General features: G+C 38.6%; 1 protein-coding gene across 3 annotated transcripts in view; it reads left to right on the top strand.

The window, feature by feature from the left end:
- Positions 1-9556: 9556 nt before the first annotated feature.
- The window catches only part of LOC108044489 (homeobox protein homothorax), a 108821-nt gene continuing 91195 nt past the window's right edge, over positions 9557-27182 (top strand). For all 3 annotated transcript variants that reach the window (XM_044459156.1, XM_044459157.1, XM_044459155.1), the window contains exons 1-3: positions 9557-10819; positions 19117-19394; positions 21674-21815. In XM_044459156.1, the coding sequence (XP_044315091.1) occupies positions 10805-10819; positions 19117-19394; positions 21674-21815 (435 nt within the window). In that variant the 5' untranslated portion in view covers positions 9557-10804. The remainder of the gene's footprint in view (positions 10820-19116; positions 19395-21673; positions 21816-27182) is intronic.

The raw sequence follows: 27182 nt of genomic DNA, 5'->3' as shown, positions 1-27182 counted from the left end.
GGGAAAGCGGGGAAAGCGAGGCTTTTGGATCGCCAAGAATCGCGCATTAATCGAAATTTATGAGTTTTGATAATTAGGAAACGCGATTAACAAGCTGCAATCGACGTCATCGTTACCCGCTGATTCCAAAATGAAAAGGTGCCCTTTTATTTGCGAGTTAATGTAATTTTTCTGTCGCTTTAACGGTGGAGATGTTTCTTATCTTCTTCTTTTTCAGTCCCCAACCTTTTATTCGATTGGCGAGCTTGGGCGGATTACTTGATAACTTGAATGCTCTTTATAAAACCTGGTTACTTTTTTCCAGAAATATTCATTTATTAGATCTTTTTTAAGTATTAACTCCTAAAAATATTTTTAGCATTGTAAGAGAAAAGAAGAATGAAATAAAATAGGAAGAAGATGTTGGAATTAATGGACTTTATAATTTTTATTTTAGTTCGGTTCATATAAGTAAAAGGGAAACAGTCATGAAAAAATCATGAAATGAGTTTCTCGAGCATTCGACATTTTTTGTTTTACACATTTTAAGATCATTAAAAAATAAGATTGGATTGTTACCAGAATTTCGAATATTTTTTGCCGCTTAACTTTTTTTTTGCCCAAAAACTGCAGCTGAACTGACAATTAAATTTAATTTGACGTAAATGCCAATATTCAAAATGCAATAATTCTGCTGAAACAGCAAAGTCGTGCCCAGCATGGCAAATACTGGAACGAATCGGCCAATTCCCAAAATCCTGATTTCCGATTCTTGATCCCCGCAGCTTTTACCCATCTTTACTGCGACTGTTGTTTTTATTTTTAGTCGCGCTCGAAATCAATTTATAAATTTCGTTTCATTTCATTCGGTTTTTAATCTTTGAGGTTTTTTTGTTTTTGTTATGCAAATGGTCGGTGAGCAAGAACAACAAATGTTATATATTATTTTTGGCCAGCTTAGTCAGCCGGTTTGGCAGCATTTCCTTGGTTTTGGTATTTTACGGCATTTCGCAAGATTTAAGACTATAACAGTGCTGAAATCCAGTTGGTCGCCAAATGTGAACCAAAAATGTTTAACTAAAGCCATAAAAAGGTCACCGGGGTCATGAATATTTTGACTAATTGGACAAGAATCGAGATATAACATTTTTAGATGAATTTTATTAGAGTAGAAAATCAGTTGATCGTTAAATTTGTTTGGCATTTCTGATTATGTTAATTTAGCAAGTCAAACTCTAAGTTGGAGAAATATTAAATTCCTAATTGGGTCAAACTGTTTAGTATTTATATTATTATTGTTAAAAATCTTTACGATTCTTGTCAATTTGTGTATAGATGCAAAAATATTTAAAAACTGTTTATATGCTTGAAACTTATTTGAAATTTATAAATAAATATTTGTAAACTAACATAAATATAAATAGTTAAGTAAAATGTATACATCTTAATATATTTTAGCTAATATTTTTCCAGCTATTAACGGATTGTTCAAATTTATTCTTGACCATAGCGTTATTGCTATAGCTCAGATAGTCCAGTTCAATGGCTCATTCATTTAACTACAAAATGCAGTTCTTTGTAACAAACTTTATGAAGAAGCGATGTATCGGGGATTTGGGACTTATGTTTAAATTAGTGAGATTTCCCCAAAGCTCTTAGCGTATTTAGCCCGACCTTGAATCCTTGCGAATTGTTGCACTTTGCTGCTCTTGTGTTTCTCCTATGCGATTTAACTCCTTTTCGGCTTTTGCAGCGACTCGAACAGATTGAATTTTTGGCCGAAAGTTTTTAACAAGCCCCAGAGTCCGAGGAAAGAGTCCGCAAAAAGGTCTCCGAGGCCGAAAGTCCACAAACTGTGACCCACACGATAAGGAGGGGGCCCCGAAAGGTGGGGGCATGGCCAAGAGTAATTGGTTAGGTTGCCTTATCGAAATACACACAGAAAACTGGGTGACAGGAGGGGGGGAGGGGGTCCGAGGAAAGGAGGAGTGGCAACGGCGTTTAATTAGAGTTTGTTGTTTATTTATTTATTTATTTGCCGGCCAGCCAGGAGCAGATTCTTCTGCCTTCTTCCACTTTCGGGTGACCACATCGAAGTTGCTCCTGGGCAGCTCATGTTGCTGCCGGGTGCCTCATGTTGCTGCCGTGTTGCCGCTCGTGCTGCTCTCGCCTTTCCTTGGCTGCACTGCATTTTTGTGTGCTGACCATTAATAATTTCATTGAGTCGATTTGGTTGCTGGTGTTGCTCTTGTGTGTTTGTTTTCCTCCTGTTGTTGTTTGCACAACGGCAGCAACATGCAACAGCAGCAGCAGCAGCAGCAACATCGACGGCGGCTTCCGTTCTCCAGTTCCCCCGGACAACTTTGCTTCCTGTCCCCTTCTTCGTATCGCACTCCACACCCATGGCTTTGATTTTTGTATATTTTTACAGTGTGCAATCAATAGGATGAACTAAAATAAGCCATGACTCTTAGAATTAACCAAAATAGTATCAGTAAAAACCATTTATTTTTTATTGGTTTGCTTACTTTGTCTTTAAAAATAGTTGCTATAATTGTGCCATAACATATTCTTATAATCATTTATAATATTTAACAATAAATACATTTCTTTTAAGTTTAAAATAAACACAACATTTATTGTATCCTAATCATCGTCTAACATAGTAGGATTTCCATTTAAATGCTTATTGAATTGTTGATGTAATTTTGATCAGCCATCCCTTCGTTCTTCGTTCGTTTCCTTCAATTTCCTATTGAGAATTTTTTTTGGCACTTGCAGATTGCAACCGAAGGCCACGCCTTGGAAAATCCAGCCCCCAATCTCAGCCCACTGACCATTATTTTACCACCCCCTCCCCCTTGCAACTGACCCATGTTTTTGGCTGCTTTTCCTTCGCTTCTGCTGCTGTTGGTCATGCGATAATAATATTTGTTATTTACTTTGGCGGAAGGAAAAACCGAGGAAAAAAACAACAAGAGAGAAAACCTCGAAAAAATAACGGAAATGCACATAAATTTATTTATTTTGTGCGTTTCTTGTTGTTTCATTTGCCGGAATTTTTCTTCGTCGGGTTTTCATTCTATCGCTTCTCAATTAGATTTTCTTGACATTTTCAAAATAAGTTTCTTTTGGATGACATTCTGGCAATGATTCTGTTTCCAAATATTTTCTTGGCATCAATTTAAGAGTAGTTTGTCGACAAATAAGATTATAATCAGCTTAATTGACATTAACAGGTATTTATTCCTCTAAATCAAAAGAAATATTATAAAATAAGGTATTATACTTTTTTTTGTGACTTTAATTTCCATTATTTTTTTTGTTGAATAATTTGTTATATATGTATAGATCTTTTACAGTTTTAAAGTCTATTTAACTTGATTATTTCTTCAGTTAATGCATTGCAGTTTGTTTTATTAAGTTTAAATAAGTGCTTCTTATAATTTGCAGATAAAGAACACACATTTTTAAAAGCGAGATATATATAGAACTAGAGTTAGCTGTATTCTTTACTTTACTTTGTTAACTATAGTGTTTCAATTGAAATATATTCCCTTGACGAATTGAAGGCTCTTTAGCAATCGCTTTGGTAATCCTAGAAGTGGTATCTCATTCCTTAATTTAGTTATTAACATGATGCATCTTCTGGCCCCCGCCCCCATTTGCGCTAAGTAGTTTTTCATAGGAAAACGATTTCCTCCATCTGTGTAAAAGTGATTTTCACTTCATTTCGATGGCCTCACTCCCCTGGAAAACTCTACCCCCTCCCCCTCCCTCGATTGCGCCCTTGACAGTTTCAAGTGGTTTTCCAAGGCAATCAATCAAAAGGCAGCTAGAAGGAAAACATTTCCCGACAAATGTGCCAGGAAAAGATCACCGGCCCGAGAGGGATGAGTCACTTGGGAGCGGGATGAGGATTTTTCCAATGGAAGGGGGGGGGGAGGGGGAGGGGGTGCCCGGCACATGTGGTCGCATGCGGACGGACAAAGGACTCGGTGCATCCTAATCCCCGATGCCTTCCGCTCATTTGCATTTCCCAATGTTTTCCCTTCTGACTTTTCCTCAAATCAACGTGGACTATCTGCCTTTCTCTAACTCAATTTTCCTCTTTCTCTTGCAGGTAAAGTATGATCAAAACCACGGAGCAGGTAAGTGAGTTGGGAACCTCAAGTCCCCTGGAAATTAACTTTGTGGCAAAAATTAAGTTCGATATAAAAAATATGTAGTGGATGATTAAAAGAGTGAACCCGAAATAGTGTTATTGATATTAAATGAAGACTATATTAAGTGCTTAAGTTTTTCAAAGCTTTCAATTTTAATCAACATGCTACTGTTTAAATAGTAAATGAAAATATTTTGAACAAAAACCATTTAAATAATTAAATTGTATGAACAACTTCAAGTTTATTACCTTAAACTTTGTTGTATGTAATAGCCAGTTCACCAAATTTGTTGGCTCTTCTCAATGAATTTCATTTTATTAAGTTACCAATTCTAGTCCAAATACTAATAATTCCATTTTGCCAAAGTTATTAATCAATAGATTTCCGTTGATCTGTAATATTTGTAGAGCTTCAAAATGTAATATCTAAATAATTTCATCCTTACCCTTTTAATTGTCCACTATACGTTTTCATAAAAAAGATACCGAGAGACAACAACTCAACTTTAAACGGAGTGTAATGGCGATTCCGGCGGTGTCCTTGAGATTAGCGGGTGGCGGTGGGCGTGTGTAGGCCACGTTTGTTGACAGACCCGTCGGCTGGCCGAAATGGAATTGACACTTTTGTCGGCGGCTGTCAAAAGCAGAGCACAACAGCCCAAAATACCAAAAGGACATCGTCCTGGATGACCCGGCACATTTGTTTAACCGGCAAATTTGCCATCGATTTTTCTTCGGGTCAGTTAAAGTAGGCTGAATAATGACTCGAGGAAAACTAGGGAAAATTCACAATACCCTAACTGCACAGAGAAAAGAAGACAATTATTTGAGATCATATCTAAATTATGATAGGGCATTCTTGTAATTGCGTTGAATTTTAGACAAATTAAAAGAACTATCTCTAAAGAAGTAGATCTTATCAAAAATGTTGGTACTTTTCTCTCTGTGTAGAGGGTGTGAGTCGCAATAGATCAGGTAGATTTATATACAAGTGTCCTAAGCCTTTTATGGACCTTCTTAAGCGTTGAAAGTCACAAAAAAATTAGTAGGCAAAAGGAAGATTCAAGGAAGAAGCTGCAAAACAGGTAACTATGCAGGTAAACTGGTGAATTCCCGTGCTTGAAGCAAATTCCTTTCATTGGAATATTTGAGTTTCGAAATGATAAATAATTTTTAAAAGAAATATAACTAAGAAGAACGCGGCAATCCGATTTAGGAAACATAAAAATCGAAACATAATAATATAATACAATAATTTGCGCGTTTGAAAACTACGAAACAGACACTTTAACTTCAAACTTTATAAATCAGTGATACAAAAAAATGGTATTGCTTAATTTAATAATACCACAGTTTAGTTGAAAACTAAAATAATTCAGAGTATAATAAGTTTATAGATCAATGTACATTAACGAAATCGAACTACAAAAATTATAAAATAATAAATTCAGTGAAATATTTTTGAAAAGCATAACAATAAAATCGAAAACCTGAGTGTTTATTTTACAAATTATTAAAGAAAAGCAAGATCCTAAAGTCCTCAGTGACTTCAAAACTGTTCAAACAACTTAACATACCGAGTGATTCTACAACTGTGAAACAGCTGTAAAATGTGTTGCCATAAAACACATCGTGCCTCTCGCTCCAACGCAATGCAACGCAGGCTGTCTTGCTCAGACTCTGTCGGCACTCTCCGGCGAATTCGGACAAAAACAAACCATTAAGAACGCGGCGAAGAGAGCGCGTGCACTTGTCTGTCAAGATTATGGCGGTTTCAGTCACTTTTTGTTTTTTTCCTCTTGCAGCGAAGAAGAAGAAGCGCGCCGACGGCAACTCCTATTTTTCTTCATGTGCCATTTTTTTTATTCGGGCTTTTGCTTGAGTGAGTGAGTGAGCGAGTGAGATGGCGCCACATCAAGTTGATATCGTGTCGTCGTCTTCATCTTTTGCTGTCGCTCGTCGTTTGCGTTTGATAAATTGCGTTTATAAGAAAGAGATGAATTGTCATGCACACAACACACACTTCTCTGCCGGCGTCGACGTCGCGGTCGGCGTCGCTGCCGGCGTTAACATCACTGTAACTGTATGTATATGTGTGTGTGTGAGTGTTTAAATCATATTGGCTGCCCCCCAATTGGTGTGAGTGTATGGGTGAGAGCTTTCCCCGCTGCCCCCCTCCCACTCGCTCTTCCCTTTCTTTCGCTCGTCTGGGATTGGAAGTTTCCAAATGCAATTTTCCTTGAGGTTTTCCCGAGTCGATTCCTTTTCGGCATTTTCATTTCTTTTTTTTTGCCTTCGGTGGGTGAAGACCCAGCCCCCTAAATTCGCTCTCTTCCCCTTTCTCCCCCTGTTCTCTTTCGCCTCTTGATTATTTTTCTTTTTTTTCGGGTGATTTAAATTTCATGGTCCCTTCAATTTGGCAAAGTTCTAAATATTAAATTAAATTCCTGCCTTGTTTCAGCTACAAAAATACTTGAGCTGTTTTCGGGCCGACAGCCCTTTCTTATTGTTTTTTTTTTGTCTTAGATTCTCACCAAGTATATTTCTTTTTAATTAAACGGAAATCATAAAAAGAAATACAAGTTAAAATTTTGGGCAATCAAAGAAACTCAAGATATAGGGTTTTAAAAAAATTAAATTTGATTTCTTTGTTGTTTTGATTAATAAATAAGAGCTCACTCTTCTAAAAAAAATAGTTGAATTAGCTTAGAGGAACTTATATAGATTTATTTTAAAATTTAAATGTAATTTAAACTTACAATTGCTACATTCTTTAGAAAAATGATTAAGACATATAAGACTAAAAAGTGTGGCCAAGAAGATTTCTTTTTAATATGCACCAGTTTACAAATCTAAAATAAAGTGTTTGTTACAATCTTCATCTCATTATCATCATTCCAATATAAATAATTATTAAAGTTAATTTGCTTTTCCTAAAATTGTATCACTTTTCATAGAAATAAATGGTGTTTCCTTGAATTAGAATTTATTTGACAAGCTCCAAGAATCTCTTATCAATTCCTAGTAACGCAATTACTGTCTGTAATGAATACATTTTATTTCATTATTATTTGTTTGGGATCCTTGACCTTTGTCGCCGCAACAATCGATCTGCTGAGTTTTAAATTTAATTTGGTCATCAGACCGATTAGTTCCCACACTAAATCTTTGGTCTAATTTATTGCATTTAATTGATTCGATTTTATGTGATTTTCGTTTCCCATAAATTACTTGATTTCTGTGGGCCGAGAAGCCGCACAAAAGTTAGCCAACAGAAAGCCAAAGAAAGCGAATTGTGAACCGAAAAAAGGCGACCGCAAATCAATCAAAGTCTCATAAATTTGTCAAAGTGTTGACAGGACACAGACCCCCATATCATGGTGCCCAAGATATTTGGGGGACTCCGAGATGCCCAGATACCCAGATGCCCAGATGCCAGAGATGAAATGGCAACCAGATTAAGTGCAACATCATCTTTTTGACCAGCGAAAACAGACACGGGAAATCCTTTTGGCGAGCGTCGGAAAACAAACAAGGCTATTTTTCATTTTCCTAAAAACGGCGGCCAAAGCACCCCGTCTCTTTCCCGCCTCAGTATCGCCCTCTCTTTCGTCGTAATGGCAACTGCAGCGCCAAGCCAAAAATACGCTGGTGAAAAATTGCCTGGGAATATGTGTTAACTGCTTTTTAAACTGCCACGAGGACGACGACACGACAGCAACAACAACAGCAACAACAGCGGGGATTTTGGGGCCAACCCGACGGTTGGGATACCCTGGATTGTAAGGACATAGGAGATCGGGATTAGTTAATGGTTAAATGAGAGACTTTTACGGAAAATGTGAAGATAATCAAGGAAATTATATAAAAGACTTGGCACCAGAAAATTAATGTAAATAAAACATAATAATTGGACAACTTAAATTAGTCCGCAACCACATTATTCTAAGTCAAAGATATTTTAAGGAATTTTATTGGCTCAATTCTCAAACTCTACAAATGGAATTTGAAGCAATTTAAAGAAAATAAAATGGGTATATATTAGAAAAACTTCAGATGTAATAATTTCTCCATGGAAAAGCTTAGTAGTTTTTTATTATACCTTGACTTCTTTAAAAATGCATAATATATTATTGTTTAAATCTAATTTAAAGATTTTGATGACGAAGAAAACTATTTTAATCCTTAGGTATAGGTAGATATAAAACATTAAAACAGTTCTTTTTTTTAATTGGTAGCGTTTTGAATTCCCTTTAACATAACTTTTTTAAACTAACAATATTTCTGCTATTTCTTGGGCAAGCTCTTTAAAAATATTTGATATTTGTTAATGTTATTATACCCTCTTTTAGGGTATTAAAAATTCAAAAATAAAAGAATGAGCCGCCAGACAGGAGTGCAGAATGACCTGCAGGATATGCAATTTTCAGTGAATATTTTTTTTGGCAATTTATCGCCGCGTTATTTGTTGTTGCCTGCGAAGAAAGAGACAGAGATAGGGAAAGCCAAACAGCTGTTCGTTGTTGTTGTTGTTGTCAGGATCATATCCTTTCAAAGTGGCCAGATCGCCGTCACAAAAAAGGAAACTGCAGCGAAACTTTGTTTTGTCGTCGCCGTCAGTTTCTTCTTCGTCTTCTTCAAGCTTCTTCTCTTTTTTTTTGCCGCTTTTCTTCGAAGGCGTTGCCAATTCGCGCGAGTGTGTGTGCGAGTGTGCCAAAAGAGAGCGAAAAGTGAGCGAAAGCTGATGGACAACTGAAAAGCGCCCCCTTTCTCGCTCTCTCTCTCTTTCAACCTGTAAAGGTGCGGCGAAAGAGAGCCAAGCTGCCAACTGCCACTCACTCAAGCGAAAATAACAAATGGGATTGGTTTTTGCTGATTTTCAACGCCACGCATCGCGACGCCAGCAGCGACGGAGACGTCGGCAGAGGCGAAAAACCCATAAGCCGTCTCCTTTTGGCCAAAGCCAAATAAATTTCAAACGCGGCGAACATTGCGCAAAAAGAGGCGAATAGAGAGAGGGAGACAGATGTGACAAGTGTGTGTGCCTGTGTGTGGATGACAGAAGAGGCGTACCAACAAATCAGTCATCGTCGCAGGACGTGAGAGCGCCTGCGCTCTCTTTCGCCGCCCGCAATTCGCCGGAGCCTGCGCATAAACAATGTCCACATATACTCCTCTCGCTCACTCTGCCTGAGTTATGGCCCTCGCCGTGTTAATGGCACAATTGTTGCATGTGTGCCTGAGAGAGCGGGCGAGCAGGCCAGCGAATTGATTGACAACCAGTCGGCACTGCTCACTCGCACGCTATTTTGTTGCTTCACTGTTGCTCTCCGCTCTCCAACTGTTAACTAACAGCAAATGTTAAGGCTGTAGAACGAAATTCAAACGTATCTGGCGGGTTGGTTTTTCGATGAAATATCTTTCATCCGCACAGTGTATTTTTGACTGCGAACCGCGTACGACGTGTGTCTGTGTTGCGTTGCGTTTCTGTCGTTAACGGAAAAAGAAGCGAGAAGCGTTGCCGTCGGTGAAGTTTATTATTATTATTATTATTGCCGTTATACGCGCGTTTTCGAAGGAAAAACCATCATCGATCACAACAACATACAACAACAACAATAAACACTTGGAAATCGCGCGCGTTTTTCCATCGCGTCTCGTTCTGCATTACGTTCTTTAGTGTGTTTTTTGTATTGAGAAAAACAAAATAAAATCCCCATTTTGAAAAATATTGGAAAAGGCCAAAATACTATTATTCGAGGGCCGCAGAGGGAATTTCTTTAAACGAGGGGATCCCGCCGATCCCCCCGCACAAAAAACGCAAATTGCCGTCGCAAAAACACAACATAATATATTACCAGATATATTAACAATATAATTTGTTCATCTCTAGTAACGTAGTATGTAGAAGCAGCTGTGATAAATAGTGCGCATATTATACGAAAAAAGCAAAAAGAGTATACGACAAAATACAAGCAACCACAACAACTACTACTAAATAACCAAGGAAAAGGGCAAGGAAACTTAGAGAGAAGAAAACGGAAAACGCCATGGATTTATGACAACAACAAATGCTACACAACACCAACAAATGATGTTGCAACAACAACCACAATACATGAGTATACCAAGAACAACAACAACAACTGCAACGGCAACTAACCACAAATTGTATACGATTTTTATAAACCAAACAAATTCTATGTAAATAAATATTATAAAAAAAAGAAACAAAACAAAAACATTCAAAAACAAAAACAGATCTCCCGCTTAAAAAAAACAACAACAACAAACGCGCGCGTAACAACAACAATACAACAAGTATACAAACGTAATAATAATACATAAAATCTAAACAAATGTGCCTGTGTTAAAAAAAAGAAAGCAAATAAAGAAGCAAAGCATTCAAAAAGCAGAAGCTTCCGAATAGATGTAAAAGTGCAAAACATATAAAAAATCCCAGAAAATAATACCCAAAATTCAAGTCAAGAACTGGAAAATATAAAAGGGACTCCACACCGGCAGCTACAGTAGAGCTCCGCTAAAACAGAAACAGTTGAAGCGGCGGAGAGGGACGTCGGTTAGTGTGTTGCATCCCCATTTGTTGTTTCTACTCCAAAAGTGGCACAAATCGGGTTAGACGTCGCTCCCAGAGCATTAATGGCTCAGCCCAGGGTAAGTAGAGCACCAAGAAATCCAGAATCTGTATAGAAAAAATAAGTGCAGGTCCTCAGAGAGTGTTGTTATCCTTAGAAAAGTAGCGACGGTGAAGTAATCGGGCATTTTAATCAAGTTAATACCAAGTCAAGAAGTCAAAAGGCCGTCGGGACAAATGGTTTTTAGTTTTAAATAAAGATTCTTTATCAATTTATATAACTTTAACTAGTAGTGCCACTTGAAAAACAATAACAAAGAAAGTTAAAACTTATAATTAGAAAAAGGAAGAGAAGGAACCGAGTTAGAAATACCTTCGCCTTTCTAAACACAAAATGCAGGGTACTTTTTTATGTACGGGCTTCAAACTTTCTTAATTTTCCCCATTTTAATCAATTCAATACTGAATACAGCTCTTATTTATTAATAGAGCCCTATCAAGCTGAAATTTAACCAAGCATTTGAGTGTGTGATGGAGTAGAAACGAAATCACATTTGATTTATGCGGGTCATTTTCTGGAACAAGTTTATATAATTAACTCAGCCTATAGGCATCTAATTTTATTGGGAAATATGTTCGAATTCTATTTTAGAAAAATGAACTAACAAAATACTTAAGAACAACTTAAATTGTTAATTGTGTGTTTGTTCTTAAATGTTCTGCGAAACAGTCTAAAAGCTGTTGTCAATCAAAGAATTTTTAAAAATACAAAATTAGTTTAGCCAATTTACTGTCAAAGAAATTGCCATGAAAGACATGAAATTAATAATTTTTAATATCACACTCTTTGCTTATTTAATTTCGCAAGAGTTGGTGGTTTTTGTAATCTCCAAAAATATTATTACACAGTCAAAGGTCAAGACAATTGTTATTAAAAAGCTCTCCAATTCACAAGAAGACTACTCGTTTTCGCACCATAAATATTTATTAGATTTTCGTATAAACATTGCTTGGACCTTCACCTCCAAAAAGCCCCCTGCTGGAGATCTCCCGATGTTTCCACCATTTCCATCACGTTTATATGGCATAAATTCTCGCCTCGGTTTAAACGGAGTAATAATTTTTTACAATCCATCTGGATCATAAATTATATGCTAATCAGGTGACCGGCAGTCTCCGCCCTCTCGCTCTTCAATATTATTACCAAATCGCAGTTAGACTTTATCAATTGATTATCATGGACATGCGAAGTGAACTTGATTTTTATTTAACGGAGCAAAAAGACTTCAAACATGGCTGTGTGTGTTACCAATTAGCAAGTGTGTGAGGTTGTGTTAGTCCCTTACCAAAGGTGGGCCGTGCTCTTTGGGAGCATTAAAAAAAAGTAAAGAAAAATCAAAATGAAAATGAAAAATACAAAAATACATAAACGAAGAAAAAAGAAAATGGAATGCCCGCGGGATTTTTGTGTGGTGTGTGTGCCTGTGTTACTGGCGAATAAATTTACGCTTGTGGTTTAATACCCGATTCTGTCCCGAATCCACCTCTCCTAACCCCCCTTCGTAATACTCCTGCGGCTCTTTTCCCGAATCGCGCCATTTCAATTCCATCAAATGAATTTTTCGACTCGGGGCAAAACGATATATACGGGCGTACTGTCTGTCTGTCCGTTTGTCTGTCGGTCTGTGTGCATTTGATGCATATAATTTTATTGCACATTGCCAGCGGGCCGAGAGCGATCCATTCAGTTTCTCCCGCTTCGCGGTTTTATTATTTACAATTTTATTTTTACCATTTTCAATGACTACTCTGCTGTAATTTGCGAAAAATGGCGGGAAGCAATTTTCGCGGGTTCTCTCGCACTTTTCTCACCCCATGCACATGCATTTTTATATATATTTAATTTGATTATTTTATGCCACCAAAGAGAAAGAGAGGCCGAGCAAAAAAATGAAAAAAAAAAGAAATGTGCAATTGCAATTTGTATAAAAATGTATGTGAATTGCAGCTGCTGCAATTGCCCCCTCAACCTCCCCCTACCCAACAACACTTCGTGTGCCATTTCAAACGCCTGCGAAATGCAGCACAAAAATTGTTTTGGTGTTATTTTAATTTAAAGGTTAACCGCAGCGTAATTTGTGGCATAAAATATAATTCGTCTATCGTGTGCTCGTTCTCTCGTTCTCTCGCCTCTACCCACTATTTGTTCGGATATTTTTTTTGGTTTTTTGTGTTCGCTTTAGAAATAAAATCAAAATAGAAAAGATCAAGGAGAGCGGAGCAGCGGAAAATGCCACAGTCGATGCTGAGGTTTACTTTAGTGGCCGACAGCATTTACAAAAGTTGATGGAAACGTTGGGAATTCTATTTAGTTGCTAGCACACTTTTATTTGTTCAGGGAGAAGCTATTCAAGTATAGATAATAAAATATGTTGATTGTATAGTACTCTATTGGTGGCGATTTTAATATAGTTAAATTTAGGTGGAGTAGTAATGTTCAGATAATATTTGTATGCTCTAGAGAAAAAAACATTTTTAAAAGTTAAAACACTCTAAACCAAAAACTTTAATCAACATTTATATTTAACCATTTTTGATTTTACAATGGAATACATTCATCATTGATTTTGGCATTTCCATATTAGGAAATATTTTTTCCCCACATTTTCCTTATCAGTCCACAAGAGTTCTAACCTTTGTTAGCTGCGAATTCCTTTTCTAATTAAGTGGGCAATTCCCAGCTTCCCGCATGAGTCACGGCCCCATAAGAGAGCTCCTTCCCCAGAATCCCCTACTTTTATCTGGAGATTTCAGATATATCTCGGGCTTGGTTGAGAATTTGCTCTGCAGACGCTTCACATGCCAGCGAAAATTGAGCGAGTAGGAAGCGTCAGGCTGAGAGGAATATTTATAAACAAATTACATATGCATATTTCTGCAAGGGGCATGGTGGGGAGGGGGGAGCGGGGGGCAAGACTCTATATGGGGCCTCCACTTCTCCATCTCCATCTCACCCGATGTTGTTTTTCGTGTGCTAAAGAGCTTCATGTTTAATGATCAAATTGCGTGCCTGATTCTTGGGTCGGTGCCTGCTGGTGCTATAGTTGTTGCCTTTGCTGTTATGGCCATAGTAGTAGTATTATTATTTTTATTTTCATCCATACTACACATAGTTGCCAAGTTTGACGAGGTCGCTAGCTGCCGTTGGAAGTGTTTTCATTAGTTTCATTTCTTTTTACATTTACGCTTAAAAGTTTTTTAAACAATCTGCCTCTTTTCTTTGTCGTAATTTCCCCAACATTAAGACAAAGTGTTTCGCTAATATTCATCGAATAAAATGGAATTACTGTTTTTTGGTAGAAAACTCTTTCGAAGGGAGATACATCGATGAAAAAGTACGGTCGTGCGGGGCAGAGCGAAACAAAAACAGAGAATTGTTGGAGGAAAAAGTGTACAGACAAAAATGTGAAGAAAAAATGTGTTGTAAAGTAGAGGAAAAATCATTTAGACAAGTTGCACGCCGCTCATTAAATTAAATGAGCCATCAGCACGCAATTTATTTTCGTATTTTTGAGTAACTTTTGGCCCCGGCCAGGAGACGTCGGCGAAAATGGCAACTCCAAAAGACTTTTGTTTCTTTCCGCTTGGAATTTTGTTAGGAAAGTTGGCCAAGTCCTCGGCCCAAAGCAATTTAATTAAATCGCTGGTAAAGCGCTATTTGTTAAAGGAAGTTAATTTGGAGTGATGCACCAATTACTTAGAGTATATTTTCCTTTATTTGTATATTACCTTTTCAATATTATATAGCATTTCCAATTAAACAGTAACCTATTCATTGTTTAGTTGAATTTAAAAATTCCCTCCATTTATTTATACATTTTATTCGATTGTTATACTGCATTTTCCCACAATTTCCCGTCAATTCAAATTTCAAATGTTTTCCTTAAATTTCGGCCATTAAATTGTCTTCGCTTTCTTTGCTGTTTAAATTCCCAGAAAGTAGCTAAAAATATTTTTTAAATTCGTTTTCTTTCGATTTATTTTTGATGCGATATTTTTGTTGCTTGTGCTTTCTGAACACACGAAATTTGAATTTACCTTTTTGGACAAATTTTGTTGCTGTTGTCCGGCTCTGTTGGTTTTTTGTTAATCATCTGCCAGTTTTTGTGTCTGCGAGTTTGGGGCTCATTTTAATTTAATAAATGCCACGGACTGACGTCATTTGTTGTTGATTTTTGATAAATGTTAAAATGCCAAAGAATTCATTTATATTTTTTTCTTCCCTTTGGTCGCTTTCAATTTGGCTACCGAGCATCTAATTTTTCTGCTTTAAATTTATGCATATAATTCAGTGTTTTATTTTTTCGCTTGTGTTAAGTATTTGTTTTTAGATATAAATTAAATGGTAGAAAGGAAAAAAAAATTAGCGCACGTTTTCGACTGTTGTCAAACTGCCTTGAACGTTTGATGTTTGCCTGCTCGATAATATTGTTATTATTAGCAATAAAATTTAATAATATCGCCTAGGATGAAGCGTGTTTGGAGTTTTGTTGGCAATGCTGCAACTGTAAATTAAAATAACACCCAGGCACGCAACAAAAATTAATTGTCTAACACCAAATAAAACTTTTGAGGCCGCCAAAAAGCTGGGCGTGACTTTGTTCATCGGGGGAAGGAGGCGTGGCAGTGGGACACACCTACAACCGCGGCTCGTCTGCTAATTAAGCAAAGCCAAAGCCACAGTCAAAGACCCAGAAAATAAAAGGGGAAAGAATTATAGAGAAATACAGAAGAAATGGAAAGAAATTCAAATACAACATGATAAACAATTAATTTTGATTAGGCCTTCGACCGCGCCAGCGCAATTAAGACTTTTTTTTTTGTTTTATTCGGGGTATAAAAACACAAAAATACAATAAATAGAAAAGGCGAAAAGCAAAAGTGTTGAGGGGCGAAAGAACGCAAGAAATCGATAAACGAAGTCGGTTGTACAACAAACAAATTGAGGCCTTCATGCGGGGAAAGTGGGTGGTGGACTAGTCGACTGCGACTATGTATAATGGCGGCCATTGTCACCATTTTGGCTAAAACACCAGCACACACACACACACACACACACACACACACCACACACACGCGCTCCTCCATCTCTGTCTCGCATTTTGGTCTGGCTGCATTTCTGCACTCATAACTCTTCTGCCGCTGGCGTCTGGCCTTTGGTCAGTTTTAGGCGTCGCTAGATAAAACCCACCCACCCATTTACCCCTTTTTCAACGCCCCCAAACCCCCTCCCCCCAAACACCATAAAATGTCCTTGCTGTGCGGCTATTTCCGGTGCCTCTCGGTTTTCGTTTTGGGCAATATTTTCAGTTTCAAGTTCACGCAGGATTTCGAAACTACATTTTAGGCACTCAGCTTAAAGCGCAAACAAAATATTTCTTTAATTTTTCAGTCTCTCAAGAGCGCAGATCGTTTTAAAAATATGTATATATTTCAGTTTGTATCAATATCAAAACGTTTTTACTGCTAAAAAGATTCTTTTATTTCAAAACCATGTTAAGTTATCTTATATGTTGTTTATTGGTTTTTCTTCATCATTAAATTTTTCAATATTTATTTTTTTCTTTATAAAATCAATTAGATATATTTTAGCTAATATTCTTTGAAAATAGATTAAAGTTCTTTGCATCCAAATGTGAGACTAGTTAAAGTTCCAATTCCCCAACTAAAAGGGAGAAATTTGCATATTAAAGCTGTGCCTAAAATGTACAATTGAGTTGTTGCTGCTCAGTTGGTAGTAGTAGGCTGGCTTTTAGCAATGACTTAATGTGGCTCAAACACGACAAAAACATACCAGAAACACAAACACACTGACAGACAGACAGACAGCAAGTGGGACAAGAGCTGGAAAACGCAACTCCCCCGAAAAAAGGCTGCTCCAAAAATAAAAGCAAAATCGTAGCTCCTTCAGCGCCTGTCACTGACAGTTTTGAGCACCACCACCCACTTTTGCTGTTGTTGTTGTTGTTGTTGCTGCCATAGGGGGGCGTCATAAATTTTTGAAGGATTTTCGACGCTGAACTTGTCAAAATCAGACCATGGGCCTCAACTGTTTGGTGGTTGGTTGGCTTATATTGATCCGCTTGGCCGAGAGCTTTTCCATTCAACAAGGTCAATGGCTTGGTCACTAAACAACAGCCGAGAGAAAAATGGGGAAAAATGCAGGGGTCAGAGAAGAGGGACAGGGACAGGGACAGCGAGTGAGGGAGATGGGCAGACCCGAGCCGAGATCATCAATCAAAGTTGGCCCAAATGGTTCGGGGAGTTGTACCAAAAGCAAAAACCGAAACCTAAGTGTATTTGCCTGTTCGATTTTTACCCCTCATTGTGTTTTCTTTTTGATTTTTTTGTTTTTTTTTTTGTTTCTGAGCTCCTCTTCGCGGCGGCGGCTCAAATTCCCACATTACTTATGTACAAGTACAAATTGTGGTAATTTTCAAGATCTCTTTGTTGGCGAGGCTTTTGCTCCACAATTTCCTCATTTCTAAACGAACGAACCAAACCCAACCGAACGCCAAGCCAAGAAATCGAAACAAAAAGGCAGCGTTCGGCTGCCGCTGCCACCAACACTAAAATTAGCATAACAACTTTATAGTTTAACAGCCATGAACTGAACCCCGGCGAACCGAAAACCAAGCCAAAACGAACTGACTAACCCGGACAAGTCGGTAGTATCTATGAGTTTGTATCTCGTGCATGTGCACACAGCCAACAGCCAACAGCCAGCAGCCAACAACACCAAAACGGAGGCAGCACGACCGCCTCACTAAACTAATCTCTGGTGTGTATCTCAAGGATTGCCAACCTCAAAGGTTGACAATCGTCGCAGAAGCTTTTTCCCTGCCACTCTGCCACTCGGCTCATTTTTTTTTTTTGTTCAAGCCACCTGCGATCTGAAATGCAGCTGCCTTATGAATCGCACTGCACTATTTCAAAGTATAGATACAGATACAGATACTCTGACTCTGTGGCTCTTCCTTTCCAGCTGCAAATCCTTGACATTTTCGCCAAAGCCCCCCCCTTTTCGCACTTCAACTCTCTTACGGCAAGTCAATTGCTCATTTAGTGTCAAAGATTTTTCCAGGCTGATAAAAAATCAACCTCAACTTGCGCGATGGGGAAAAGTGGGAAAAAGGGGGGGCCCAGCCATCATCTCTTGTCGCTGCACAAAAATCTTTTTGTCAACTTCTTCGTGTTCCCTCAAATTATGCAGTGTGAAACGGAGAGGAGAAGTGTATCTTCAGTCGACGCCACTTGAGTACAAATGATAAAAATCTCTCACACAGATACTCACACACACACACACACACACATGGCCGCCAGTTGAACTTTTGTTGAAAAAGAAAAAATAAAAATATAAGAAAAATCATTTCTCAGTTGGTTTGGTGTTATTATTACTACTATTGTTGTTGGCGTTGCACACAAACCTGTTTGCAATTGCGCGGCTTCACAAAATGTTGTACAACTTTGGCCGGAGATAGAGAACAAACACACACTCGAAATGCTTGGACAGATTAACTGATAATATTCAAAATTGTCTGCTGCTTTTGGCGCTTAATTAATATGCAAAAAACGTTGAAAGAAAAGACGAGCGCCGAGACAAAGGTAACCGAAATGTATAGATATTAAATGTATAGGAGCACAGCTGTATGGGTTGGCAAATGTACGAGTATATATATCCATATAATGTCGAAGCAGCGGCAAAGTAATCACAAGGTCGTCAGTTGTTGCTTGGGTTTCTGTTTTTTTTTTTATCGGCTTGTTCTTCTTTTTTTTTCGCTGGCCGAGAGTCTTCAATTTAGAAAATGTATTTAAATATGTGTGTTTAAAAAAGATTTCATGTCGCCGCTAATTTGGCTGCACTTAGAAAAAGCAATAGCGATAGGACAGGGTAATATATTCGAGTTTTGACATTTATTTGTCTTCTATTCTGAATTATTTTTATATTATTTTATGAACTCCATTGGCCAGCAAAACAAATAAATAAAAAATAAGTAAGGTATTTTGGAAAAGAAAATATATTAAAATTAGAATGAAAGTTGGAGTGACACTTGAATTTAAAAAAAAAATGGAAACAACACTCTGAGGATTATATAGCCCCTAAAAGAACAAAATATTCTACTAAAACTGTACTCATTTTTCAAATCTACTTTTACAAAAGATATATAAAAAAGCACGGAAAAAAAGAAAACATTAAGTCAAATGAATTACCTTAGAATATGGCCAACTGATGAGCAGTTTTGGTTGGATATTTATTCCTTGTGTACCTTTTAAAGCCCCCACTAATGTTCGATTTTGTTCCTTTTGGACATTGCAGTACGACGATGGCCTACACGGCTACGGCATGGACTCCGGAGCCGCCGCAGCGGCCATGTACGATCCACACGCCGGACACCGGCCGCCCGGCCTGCAGGGCCTCCCCTCGCACCACTCTCCGCACATGACGCACGCGGCGGCGGCGGCCACAGTGGGCATGCACGGCTACCATTCGGGGGCCGGGGGTCATGGAACACCTAGTCATGTATCGCCGGTCGGTAATCACCTAATGGGCGCAATACCCGAAGTACACAAACGTGATAAGGATGCGATTTATGAGTAAGTATATGGCAAAACTAATGGAAATCGACAGAGGTGGCAACCCTAGTTTGTATTTACTTCGACTGACCTAAGATGATCTTGTTTTGTCAAATTTAGATTCAGATTAGAAACAAATAATGAATGAGGAAACGATTCTAAAAAACTAGCTAATTCGACTGCTGTCAAGTTGATTAAGTCTGGACAATCATCTAAAATGAATATATATTCTGCAGGGAAAATAAAATTACTTAGCAAAATTCCCATAAAAATGTATAGATGACAGAAGTTATCAAAAAAACAAAAATATTTAGGTGTGATTTTTATATACATAAACAAGTTTAATCATTTTTTATTAGATTAGTTGAGTGAAGTCATCAGTAAATTTATAAAAATATTTCCCAGCTGAAAAAAATGGAATTGCCTCCATTATATCATAATCAGTATAATAATGATCGAATCTTCTTACGATCGGCATTTAATCAATATTCGAACTCATTTTGAAGGGCTTGCCCTTTATCGATTTATAATTTTTGGCATGTTCCCGATGATCCAACCCAATTTGCCACCTGTTTTCAACTCAGCGAGGGAGTCGACATCGTTTTAACGCACGCGTAACTCATCGAAAAGGGAAAAAATGATCCACAAGGAAACGATCCTTCCTTTTTAGAGGCAAATGGGCGTGATCCTTCTGCGTTTTACGCAAAATACAAAATTATGGGTTTGCCTTTACGGCTGAGGCTCACACAAAAATGTCCGCTTATTCCAATTCTATCTTGGGGGTGTGTCAGGTGTTTAGTGACGGACACGGAACATGAACGTGCTTAGGCATTAGGGAGTCCAAAAACCAGCAAACCAACCAGTCAACCAACCAACCAAACAACCAACCAACCATCGAAAATGAGGTGCAGTTTCTCGCTCTGCGGTTCGGGTGATAATTTGCCAAAATTGTGGTTTCTTCTCCGTTTGGTTTTTTGTGTCTTTCTTCGGATGTTTTGCCTTTTTTCTAACCCGATCGTGCCTTTTTATGTCATTGCGTGTCCTGGCAATTTTCATGTGTTGCAACTGTTTTGCCAGCTGTCTGAGTGCCTGAAATGCTTGTTTGCCCAGTTTTTTCCCTCTGCATTTCTTTTGCAAATATTTGCTTTGAAAGGGAATTTCATGAATGACTTATAAGGCCTTCAATCAGCTGTTTGATGACTGTTTGATGATTGTCTCTGTCTCGAGTGTCTGCTCAAACACGATGATTATGACTTCATTGAGCACCTGCCATTATGATTATTATTATTTTTTTTTGGCACCTTTTTCCCAAATTCAAATTGAAATTATGGAAAAGGCAAGACAAAGGGAAAGAGCTCTCTGTTTAACACCTTCTTCAGCTGCTCTTTTTGCCTGGTCATCGTAAATGAGTGTCAGGCGGTTTTATTTTAGCCTTTTTTTTTATTCTTTGGTTTGCTGCTCCTGATCCCAGGCCAAAAACGCACTCAACTGTAAAAGGCTGAAACTCCGACTCGGACTCGGACTCTTATTAATAGTTTGTTAAGCGCAGGTCGACACCCCCTCTTTCGGTCTTTCAGTCTTTCGGTGTTTCGGTTTTTGTGCCATCTAATGGGTTCTTTTTCTGGTCAGGGGTCCCGCCTAATTTTGTTCAGGTGCAATTTGTGCGTGAACAACAGGAGGAAAAAACTATACAGAAATTGAGAAATTGGGCAGGGAAAAACTACTCCTGGAATGGAGAACAAAAAATGGTCAAATCATGTTGAGTTGTTGAACTAATCCGTCAGCATGAAGAGGGGGATTATTTGTGTGTGTATAAAGGCTAAGATACAGATACAGATACGGAGACAAATACAGATGCAGATGGGAAAAGCAGCTGCTCATTTGCATTTTGTTGGTCAGGAAATATCCTGGCTTTTCAGGGGAATCCAGAGAAATAATTTAGAAGGAAGTATTTAAAATAGGGCTTAAAATAAAGTTTAACAGTCAAGAAAGTTACATAAAACAGAAATATATATTAAAGTAAATTGAGCTATATAATAATAATTAAAATCAACTATTTAGAAAGACATTCTAATGACAGTAAGAATATTTAGAATTAAGTCGTTCTTGTTTGTTTATTTATTTTACTTTGCCACCTAATTTTCATTTATTACCACTTTCTTGATTTTTATTTGCCAATCAGCGACCGATACAGATACAGATCGAAAGGCAGCTGCTCATTTGCATGTCGTAGGACAGGAAATGTCCTGAAATTTGACCAACTGATGTATTATGTATTTATTGTGCCCTTCTCGTTGCAGACATCCGCTATTCCCGCTTTTGGCGCTGATCTTTGAGAAGTGCGAATTGGCCACATGTACGCCGAGGGAGCCCGGGGTGCAAGGTGGCGATGTCTGTTCGTCGGAATCGTTCAACGAGGATATTGCAATGTTCAGTAAACAGGTAAGAATAATGGCCCCAGCTTTCGGTTCCATTGGTAATTGGAGACGATTTCTGCAGAGAAAGAGGTTGTGTGTGGGGGAAGCGGGAAAGGGAACATCTCTCCTATATCTTTGGGCATCCCTGGATGGGAACAACACATGGCCCACATGTGGCCACTAAATAAATATAAATAAAAATAAAAACAACAGCGAAATCGCGGCACACGAACTTAACGAAGCAGGCCGCTAAATGATCGGATTACATTGCCCCGAGGATCGTTGAGGATCGATTCTCATCATCTCAATGAGCGGGGCAGTCTGCACTTAATTACAGTCCCCGCTGACAACAGCAGCAACATCCCGGCAGCAGCAGCAACAGTAACATCCCCGCGGCAACAACAACAATGTCTTGCTGCCATATGTCACAAATATGCGATGTGACTCCAGAATGGCGCTGCCCACACTTGACACTTCCTCACCGGCCACTTCCACGCCCCCTTTAGCGCCCCCTTTTTAGAGTTCATAAAACTGATACCGAAGATACTCTGCCACACACTGACATTTGGATAATTTACGATGTTTTAACATACAACTTATAATGTTGCAAGTAGCTGTTGCTGCTGCTGCTGCTGCTGCTCCACATCCTGCTCCCCATTTTCGTCAGCCAGCTATTTTTATGAGTCAGTGAAGATCGCATTTGAAACAGTAGACGCGCAGAATCCAAATGATGATGCCAAAACAGAACTTATGGCTCCATTCTGCGCCCTGCGACATTTTTGGCAAACAACAACTGCAACAGCCGACGCCCCCAGTTGAATATTATAAAAATGATGTTCTTATTTATGGTCCATTTGGAATTTTGACAGGCCCCTGCTATGGGCAATAAAACCAACAGCAACAACAGCAACCACAAGAACAACATAAAACAACACTCAAACACCATCTCAAAGTCGAGCCACATTTATCAAGATGCCTCATCCGTCGTTCGTCTTTTTTTTGTGTTTTTGGCTGGGTGAGATTTTGATAGACTTTTGTCAGATTGTCAATGAAACGTCACATAAAGTTGAGGCATACTGTGGATCTGGCAACGCCTCCGAACAAATTAAAACTTAAGGTGAAGTGTTCATAAAACGTTAAAAATACTATGGGAAGTCTGGTCATAAGGCTTACCAAAAGTTATACCAAAACTTTCGTAAGCAACACAATTTAATTAAATACTCCTCAAATGTTCGAATATCTTGGGATTCTGCAAAACGATCATGAATGATGCCATCTCGCAGTTGACATTTGTTGATCATTCACCGAACCGAACGTCAACAACTAAGTTGTCGCTTGCATTTCGTTTTTATTTCGGTTCGCCTCGAGTTCAGTATAGTTTGGCTGAGTTCTTTGGCTGGCTGGTTGTTTTCGTGGTTGTTTTCGTCGTTGTCGGGCTGACAAAAATAACTCAAAAATGTCATTCGCCCATCGAATTTTAACAAACGAGCAGAGGAGCAGAGAGCGTCGTTTTCTTCGCCCCAGAAGAGGGGCTAAAAATAAGGCATTGGCACTTTTTTACTTTGCCTCGTAGTTGCTGTTGGCGCAGTTGTTGCTGCTGCTGCTGTTGTTGCTGTTGCTGCTGTTGCTGTTGCTGCTGTTCTTGCTGCTGCTGTCGCTGATGATGCCGATGCATTTTATATAGATAGATTGCATAGATATATCTCTTCGTTGGCACTCTCCCGCTATGCTATATATATTCACTTTAATTTGGACTAAGCAACTGCGTAAAATGCGCCACGCCAACGCCAGCAGCAGGGTGATATTTTCCTCATTTTCCTTATTTTCCTTTTTTTCCGACCCATCCGCAAAGCCCTCCCCCCATTTCCCCTCAAGATATCCTCTTCTTGATGGCGGGCATAGTTAGGCGACTTTTGGTGTTGGCGCTGCTAATGATGCAGCTAAGGAAACGCTTTATAATTTCTCTTTAAAACCAGCAACATGTGATGCAAATGATGAACAAAAAAATAAAGACCACAAAAAGTATAAGAAAAGTGCGCGACCATATACTTGTGCATAAATAAAAATAAAATGCCCAGCAAAAGTTCGTTGTCTGATCATTTCTTTGTTGAGGATCCCCAAAATGAGACAAAGGAACATCGTCTGAATGTGCGGATAATTTTTGTGATTTCATTTTAAATAATGTTAAATGAAAATAAGCTCGTTTCTTGACATTTTGCTAATAGTTTGGACATGCGATGAGTTGATTTGTTGCATGTTGCAGCCAGGGCGATCCGAGATGATTAATGAAGTGCCTCTAGTTGTCCGTCCTTGACATTTGTCAGGCTGCCTAACAACTGTCACAACATTTCAGGCTGGCCAAAAAGAGCAGGTAACAGACAGCAGAGTTCTGACCGAAACCGAACAGGTTAAGCCCTAATGCCAATCAATGTTTTCTCTGGATTGGGTTTTCCCTACAAAAGGCAATTTACTGGCTTACCTTTTTCCAACCTCCCCCCTCCGCATTTCTCGTTGGCCCTCCCTGGTTTTTTGTTTCGTAAATTGCATTTTCTGATTTCATCCGAAACGGAGAAGGAGAAGGAGGAGTAGGATGGTTCATAATCAGGTATGAAAGGTTACGCTTCGCATTTGTGTTTGTATTGTCAGCAGGAGCACAGGAAAGCCAGGGCCACAGCCTCGCTGGAATGTTCACTTTGCCGAGGGATCTCTGTAGGAGAGATATCTCTGCTCGTCCGTCCCGTCGTCTCCTTTCTCCTCTACGCATTTGCGTTTCCCCGTTTCTCCGTTTCTCGGGGTTATAAGAAAAAGAAAAGGAACTTAATCTCTTTTGTGCAATATTCCCTGCTTCGACGACTCTCCGTTGTTTTGTTCTTTTAATGATAAAAAAAAAAATATACAGAAACCTTTACCTTTTTATTTGGAATTTGGTACCTTTTTAATCTCTCTCTCTCGCTCTGCGGCCCTCTCCCTCTTTCTAGTTATATTATTAAAGCATTGTTCTTTTAGTTTTGTGCGATCGCAACCCTTAGCGGGTTTTGAATTTCTTGGGCAGAACAATCAAAAGAATCCCTCTGTTATTTTTATTTATTTATTTTTTTTTATTTTATTTTTTAGCCAAACTGCGAAATGAGCAAAAGCGCGCAGACGCAACTGTTTCCACAAAAATCAAGGGGAGTGGCAGGGGGTTGAAAGTTCTTTAATTTTTCGGAATTGCGTTGCATTCATTCTGTAGATGTTGCTGTTGATGTTGATTGCCGCAATTGCACAGCGTGAATTGATTTGGCACAGCCGCTGAAAAAAGAAAAAGGGGGGGGCAAAGATCGGACGCAGGGTGGATTTTCCAAGATTATTTACTTAACAGTTGCATACGAGCCACAATCCATTAGCAGCATTAGACGGCAGACAAGATGCGTTCCAAATTCCCTCAAATATTTGTTTATGGAACCACTTGGCGCCTTTTAAATGTGATTATTTAGTTAACTGCCAGCATATCGTTCTCTCTTTCCATTTCTATACCCGTCTCATTCCCAGTTTGTGTTTGGATTATGGCAACATTTTCGGGCTGCTGCTGCCCCGGAATGACTTTCAATATTTGTTCAGTAGTTTGACCCTTTTTAACAGCTCTATATATGCCATGGAATAGAATGTGTGTATCTGCTAGATACATAATGTCTGTTAACCCATTAGGGTGTCCCATCAATTTGCGCTAACCCAAGAAATAGAGAAACCGAAACACAAGATATACCCATTAAAACTGACTATCTAATGGTGAAATTGTAATATCAACTTTAATATGAGAACAAGAAATTAGATCCAAGATCAATATGGATTTATGATCATTTTCTCTTTACTGTGTGTAGAAATGGTTTCCTCTTGCCTTCTCTTCGGGAAATATTTCACTCTTTCGCTGCGCCTTTATTTATGTGGCGATACTTATGGGGAAAATCCAACGCACCCCCCCTAGAAGCTAACCCAAAATGATTTATGAGCGGCGGCTCTCGAGACGAGATGTCTGCTAAACGTTCTCAATTAAAAACCAAAGCACAGCGAGAGGCTGTAAAATGACAAATTGTGGCACAATTGACAGGCGGCGGCGAACTTGTCAACCATCTTTCACTTGAACATCCAAGTTTATGTGGATGAAACATCTCTGGTTATTTGCCCGATTATCAGTTAAAGACCGGATGTTTAGGGGCAACATTATTACAATTATCTCTAGTGTCTGTTATTTTCTTTTTGGCTCAGGTAAGCAGCGGCCAAGAAATCTCTTGGCCAATGCAAATATTGACATTGTCTCTGCCGCTCTTTTCCCATTTTTCTACCTCTGTGTGTGTTTGCTTACACACGTAAAAGCGTTAGAAGTAGTGTATCTGAGCGGTAGCTGCCCCAGTGCGTTTACTTTCGGGTCGTAAACTGAAGTATCTGGAGTGGAGTAACCCCCCCCCCACCACACTCGGGGATACCATACTCCTTCCAGAGGGGTGTACACATGAAACTGTCGGTGGGGGTCGTTGAGTCTCTGGTTTTGTTTCTAGTTTCTGCTTGTGTCACCTCAATTGCGGCTGTTTTACTACCGATATTGTGCGCCCATTATAAAGATATAGATAAAAACAACTACAACTACAACTATGACAACGCATTCGCTTTGGTTTTTGTTATTGTTTTTGTTCTATTTATGTTTGTTGATGCCGGGTAAAAGTAATCAACGACATTAAACAAGTCCAACATCATCGTCATCGGCTAGGCAAATAAAGCTCTCTTTTTTCCTGTTGGATTTTGGTTTTGTATTACAACGAAATTATTGTTATTTTTATGAGTGGGTTACAACACAAGGGCGGCGACATAAGTTTGGAAAAGGGGGGACCAAATTATTTTGTATTTAAATTTTTTGTACTTCATTTTTAAAATGTACCATGTACAAAAATTATAATATTATTTTTTGCATTTTCTTTACCTTAAATGGCTATAGTACCCCCAAAAGTTAAGACTCTGTTTTTGGTTTATTGTGCAAGCTTTTAGGCACCTAAGCGTGGTTCCATTTTCCCATTGTGTAGGTGTGAGAAACTCGATATGGTTTTGTCTCGATTCGAGTTCGGCTTAGTCTCAGTTTATATTTCGCTGTTTGAGGTAAGTGCAATTTTGCAGTGACTGAGCAGGGATGTTGTTCTTCTTGTGTTTTTGCGGTCACAAATTTGTTGAAGTCTAGACCGAAACTGAAATAATCTTTTGCTCGAGTTTATGAAAAATGTCTCAGAGCTTTTGCTGCCTGGCCTCTATCTTCATCTTCGGCTGTTACTTTAATTTGGTTTGTTTTCCTCGGGCCACTGTACAAATCTTGATAACATTCCCTCAGACACTCGCACTCGCTATCTCTTTTCCAAATATTTTGTTG

This window comes from Drosophila rhopaloa, unplaced genomic scaffold (genome assembly GCF_018152115.1).
Source record: "Drosophila rhopaloa isolate 14029-0021.01 unplaced genomic scaffold, ASM1815211v1 contig_178, whole genome shotgun sequence".
Lineage (NCBI taxonomy): Eukaryota > Metazoa > Arthropoda > Insecta > Diptera > Drosophilidae > Drosophila > Drosophila rhopaloa.
This window is presented reverse-complemented; position numbering and strand designations above follow the sequence as displayed.